Source organism: Myotis davidii, unplaced genomic scaffold, assembly GCF_000327345.1.
Source record: "Myotis davidii unplaced genomic scaffold, ASM32734v1 scaffold97, whole genome shotgun sequence".
Taxonomy (NCBI): domain Eukaryota; kingdom Metazoa; phylum Chordata; class Mammalia; order Chiroptera; family Vespertilionidae; genus Myotis; species Myotis davidii.
In genome coordinates this window covers 99,102-105,235 of record NW_006289392.1, presented here as the reverse complement: position 1 = coordinate 105,235, position 6,134 = coordinate 99,102, and the positions used below count along the sequence as shown (strand labels likewise).

The window sequence follows — 6,134 nt, the reverse complement described above, 5'->3', positions numbered from 1 at the left end:
TACTTTAGTCTCTGGGTGTTTGGGGTGGCAGGGGTCGGGGTATGGTGGATTTACACCCTGGTAAACCCTTCATAGTACTCAGTTCTGTATCGCTCAGTAAACATTGCTCTTACTTAAACAAAAAAAGAAAGAAAGAGGGTGGCCCAGGCTACCCGGTGGCGCTGTAGCAGGTGGGTGGGGCCTCCCTCTGGGGGGTGATCAATCTGGGGGCCCTGCCATCGATCACCCCACAGAGGGAGGCCCAAGTCACCGGCCAGCAACGCTGTGCGAATGTGCGGGGCTGGCCAGCGATTGCCCCGCAGAGGGAGGCCCAGGCCAGCCAAGCAATTGCACCCCACGCCTGTAGCCTGCAGAGGGAGGCCACCGGTGGTAGAGGAGAAGGAGCAGTGCTTCACAGATGGCAAAAAGTGGCAGCGGCAGGGGCAGGGCCAGCTGCCAGCAGCCGGGGGAAGAAAAGCCCCATAGGCCCTGATCTCAGGCCAGGTCTAGGGACTCTACCCGAGGGGTCCCTGGTTGTGGGAGGGTGCAGGCCAGTCTGAGAACTCCCCCTACCCCCATGAGTGCATGAATTTTTGTGCACCAGGCCTCTAGTTTCATATAAATGGAATCATATAACATGTAATCTTTTGTATTTGACTTCTTTAATTTAGTATCTGTTTAAAGTTCATTCATGTTGTAGTCTGTATCTGTATTTTACACTTTTTTGTTGGTATTTATGGATATACCGATATACCACATTTTGTTTTTCCCTTCACCAGCTGATCAGTATTTGGGCTTGCTCCACTTTTTGACTATTAGGAGTAATGCTCATATAAACATTACTGTGTGAATCTTTGTGTGAACATGTATTTTATTACTTTTGAATAGATATGTAGGAATGGAATTGCTGGTTCATATAAAAATTTATATTTAAACTTCTAAGAAACTGAAAAGCTATTCTGAAGTGGCTGTACTTTTCCACATTTCCATCAGCAATGTGTGAGAATTTCCGTTTCTTAACATTTCTGCCACTTGTTATTGTCTGTCTTTCTGATAATAACCATCCTGGTGGCTATGAAGTGGTAACTTGGTGGTTTTAATTTGCATTTCTCTAATGATTAATGATGTTAAGCATCTTTTCATGTGCTTATAAGCCACTTATACATTATTTTGAGATATGTCTATCAATTTCTTTTGCCCATTAAAAAATTGGATTTTCTTGCCTTGGCTGGTTTGGCTCAGTGGATACAGCGTCGGTCTGTGGACTGAAGGGTCCCGAGTTTGATTCCAGTCAAGGGCAGCACCTCGGTTGCAGACTCAATCCCTGACCCTGATCAGGGCATGTGTGGGAGACAACCGACTGATGTGTCTCTCTTACATCGATGTTTCTCTCTCTATCTCCCCCCCTCCCTTCCACTCTCTCTAAAAATCAATGGAAAAATATTCTCAGGTGAAGATTAACAACAAAAAAAATTGGATTGTCTTCTTATTGAGTTGTGAGGATTCTTTGTATATCCTAGATACATTTTTCTTTGCCATATATGTGATTTATAAATATTTTCTCCAGTCTGTGGGTTGTCTTTTCAGTTTCTTAATGATTCCTTTTGAGTGCAAAGTTGTTTCTAAGAAAATTTTAATTTTGAAATAAAGATTCACAGGATGTTGCAAAGATAGTATAGAGAGGTACTATGTACACTTAACCCAGTTGCACTCCCAAATTTTGAATTTTTATTAAGTCCAATTTATCAGATTTTTCTTTTATAGATCATACTTCCTGGTTGGGTCTTAAAATTTTTTGCCTAACCCAAGTTCTTAATTTCTCCTATCTTATTCTAAGGTTTTATAGCTTTAGCTTACATTACTGTCACTGAGCCATTTTTCATTAATTTTTGTATAGTGTGAGATAAGGGTCTACATTCATTCTTTTGGAATATGAATTTCCAGTTGACTTAGGACCATTTGTTAAAAATTCTCCTTTCCATCAAGCTGTCCTTGTAAAAAATCAACTGGCCATAAATATAAGGATTTATTACTAAACTTTCAAATCTGTCCCATTGATCTATGTTTATTCATATGTCAGTACCAAACAGTTCTGATAACTTATATTAAGTTTTAAGAGTAGGAAATGAAAGTTTACGAAGTTTTTTTAAAAAAATTTTTTTTTGGCTATTCTTTTTGATTTCCATGTACATTTTAGGTACAGCTTGTCAATTATTTCTGCAAAAAATCCTGCTGGAATTTTGATGGATATTGAGTTGAATCTATTGATCAATTTGGGGAGAACTGTCATCTTAACAATATTGTCTTCTAATCAGTGAATGTGGTGTCTCTTCATTTATTTAAATCATACGTAATTTCTCTCAGAAATGTTTTTAAAACTTTATTGTACTAATCTTGCACTTCTTTTGCTAAATTTATTTTTATATATCTGTTTAGCATTGTTGTGAATGGAATTGTTTTATATTTATTTTCAGATTGTTCATTCTCATATATAGAAATACAATTTATTTCCATATATTAATCTTGTATTCTGCAACCCTGCTGACCTTGTTTAATTTTTTTAGAATACATTTTATTGACTTTTTTACAGAGAGGAAAGGGGAAGCATAGAGAGTTAGAAACATTGATGAGAGAGAAACATAGATCAGCCGCCTCCGGCACATCCCCAACTGGGGATGTGCCCACAACCAAGGCACATGACCTTGACCGGAATTGAACCGGGGACCCTTCAGTCCACAGACCGATGATCCATACACTGAGCTAAACCGGTTAGGGCCCTTGTTTAATTTTAATAGGGGTTTGTCTGCATGCACATGTGTATTCTGATCTTCTACATACAGAATCATGTTGTCTTCAAATAAAGACAATTTTACTTCTTCCTTTCTAATCTAGATGCCTTTTCTTTTTCTTGTGATTGTCAATCACTAGAACTTCCAGTACACCGAGTAGAAGAGCTGATATTCTTGCATTATTTTTCCACCATTAAATATGATGTTAGTGGTAGGGTTTTCACAGATGCCCTTTAACAGAAAGTTCTCTTCTCTTTCAAGTTTGTTGACAATTTTTATTATGAATTAGCTTTTGTCAAATGCTTTCCTGCATTTATTGAGATGATTGTGTGGTTTTTACCCTTTATTAATATATTACATTAATTGATTTAGGAATATTAAAGCATTTGCATTCCTGGGTTGAATGCCACTTGCTCAGTGTGTATAATCCTTTTTCTATGTTGCAGGATCAATATGACTTTTGAAAGTATTCTGACTTTGGAGGAAAGGAGAAATTAGTCAACTGAAGTGGTCTCTTTATAAAATTTTGATGGTTTTAATGATATTCTTAATAATTAGAAAATTCAAATATCAGTATCTTTCATCATAACCCAAAAGATTCAAAACACTTTTATTGAGTATAATCTATATTCCAATGTCAACAATGTAGAATATGTTTTCAAACTATGCATCTTTTTACATTATACAAATGATTTATTCATCTGCAAAAAGGGCGTCAATTCAATTTTGTGAAAGCTTACTATTCATTTCTTAGTGGTATCTTTTGAGATCATTATTCATTTTATTTCATCATTACAATTACAGACTCAAACTTAACTTTTCTGGAAGACAAAAACTCAGAAAGTTCAAACTATGAAATTTTAATATTTAGCTCTTTGTAGTCAACAGTGAACATTACAGAGTCATCCCTATCTATGTCTTCTTTCAAAATGAGTTTAAAAAGATCCCCCTCCTTTTTACAAGCTAGAAAGTATCCTTCATACAGTGAAGACTCAAATCGCATCTTATTGTAAAATCCTGGAACACTTCTCATAAAGAATATGATGTCACTTTTTTCATCATTGATATCAGCAGGAGGACTCATTTTCTGTAGAGAAAAAAATATTAATTTTTTAGGGCACGAATAATCAGAATCTGTGCAGTTTATTTTGAAGTATATTATCCACAGAACTAAAGAAGTTTTTTATTTTCACAAGATTAAAAACAAATCTCAGCATATAGGAACACTGATTTCCTCTTCCTCTGAATTCTAATTTCCTATTCTCCTTGTCCACTTTGGCTGTTCCCACCATGGAATGCACATTCAGGTCTAGCTCTCTAGTTTTTCCCAATTTATTTAATCATATAGCTTTCTTCTCTTTCTCCCATTGCTCAAGATGGAGTCAATTTCTAGCAAAGACCACCACCTTTTATGGGCTAATGTCATTTCCTGTCTTTTCCAACCATTCAGATCTAAAGACATTGATGACCTCCAGCCATAGCCTAGCCTAGCCTAGCTCTAGTTCAGTGGTTCTCAACCTTGGCTGCACATTAGAATCACCTGGGAATCTTTTTAAAATCCTGATTTCTGGGCCTCATCTCCTACTTTTCTTTTTGATAAAATATATATTTTATTGGTTTATTTTATTTTATTTACTTTTAATTTTTAAAATATATCTTTATTGATTTCAGAGAGGAAGAGAGAGGGAGAGATAGAAAAGTCAATGATGAGAGAGAATCACTGATTGGCTGCTTCCTGCACACCCCTACTGGGGATTGAGCCCGAAACCCAGGCATGTGCCCTTGACCTTGACCAGAACCAAACCTGGGATCCTTCAGTCTGCAGGCCAATGCTCTATCCCCTGAGCCAAACCAGCTATGTCTGGTTTGTTGACCATACCTACTTTTCAAGATGAACTAGAAATTCTGAGGACCACCCAAGGTTCTTTCCATGTTAATCCCAGAACTGTAGATATTTGAACTTAATTTTAACCCCATGGCAGCAAAAATTCTCATGATCCTAACTAAGGACTGACAGAAAGCTCCAGATCCAAAATAACATTCCAGCATCTTTCTAAGATGCCCGAAAGAAGTTTGGTTACCTCCCAACTTTTCAACCAATTATGGAATTTATAGTCATAACTCTTAACTTTGTCTTTTAATATAAGAGGGGGTCCTAAATTGTTAACAGTTTAAACCAGTTCTCCCACTGACATATATTTCTGTAGCTGACTACAGAACCCCAGAATTTAGGAAGAGACCTTAAAATGGGGAATGAATTTGGGACTAAGCTACTCTAATGTATAAGTGAGAAATAATCCTTAGCCAAAACTTCAAAAGCTCTAGAAATATTAGAAGGAGATGAACCTGTTAGTTCAAGCCTGGCATGGAAAGTTGTGGTTGAAAGTGGGAGTATGGATAGGTAGAACAGGTGATCTCTAATCATAGTTCAATGTGACATTTCAGAACAGGGGCAAGGAAATCCTGGGGCAGTAGCTTTCCTTGGTTTTGGTGTTGATTATTCATAGCCATCATAGGGAAGGTGCACAGTAAGTGGATATGGAAACAGCTCTACATAATGAAACGAGTGCCCCAAGGACCTATGGGATTGTTTACATCAGGAGGGGTTGAATCTAGACCCAGAGAAAGTTAAGCTGGAGCTAACATCTCTTTTTTTCGGGTGTGTGTGTGTGTGTGTGTGTGTGTGTTTGCCCTTTCCCAAGTACATTAGCACATTTGAGAGAATCCTGACTGCCCAAATGTCTATATAAGAAACAGGCACTAATAGTAACTTCTTGAACAAATCCCTCTTGGTGTCATGAAGGTTCTTACCCAAAGGCAGCAGGTATCCATAAGCACTAGGACTTTATAGCTAGTAACCAACACAGAAAGGTGAGCACATAATGGCAGCAAGTTGTGTCTTATCTAGTAGAACATAGTCTATATTTATAATCACTGCTAAGATCCTTTTTAGTGGGGGTAAAAGGGTTAAAGAGCATGAACTAAAACTTCCTTCCTTCCTTCCTTCCTTCCTTCCTTCCTTCCTTCCTCCCTTCCTTCCTTCCTTCCTTCCTTCCTTCCTTCCTTCCTCCTTCTTTCCTCCTTCCTCTCACCCTCTCTTTCTCCCTCCCTCTAACTAATATTTAATGAGTTCCTTCAGAAGCAGATTTGCTATGAAGCTAATGAAGCTTAAATGTCAGAGCCCTCCACTTGCACGGATCTCTTCTAAGGCCCCTTCTTTTCTTATTCTAAATAAAACTTGATGCTTTTGGTAATTTTATGTTCTCTTTCATTAAAAGGCCTGCCCAAATTGTATAAGTTTCAGGATCTCCTAAATCTGATTTGCTCCAATTCCTAGTGTATACCAAGCATCTTCCCTCCCCTCCC

General features: G+C 37.7%; 1 protein-coding gene across 3 annotated transcripts in view; it reads right to left on the bottom strand.

Moving 5' to 3' along the window:
* Positions 1–3,279: 3,279 nt before the first annotated feature.
* The window catches only part of IL18 (interleukin 18), a 22,913-nt gene continuing 20,058 nt past the window's right edge, over positions 3,280–6,134 (bottom strand). For all 3 annotated transcript variants that reach the window (XM_015562471.1, XM_006761510.2, XM_015562472.1), the window contains one exon: positions 3,280–3,855. In XM_015562471.1, the coding sequence (XP_015417957.1) occupies positions 3,619–3,855 (237 nt within the window). In that variant the 3' untranslated portion in view covers positions 3,280–3,618. The remainder of the gene's footprint in view (positions 3,856–6,134) is intronic.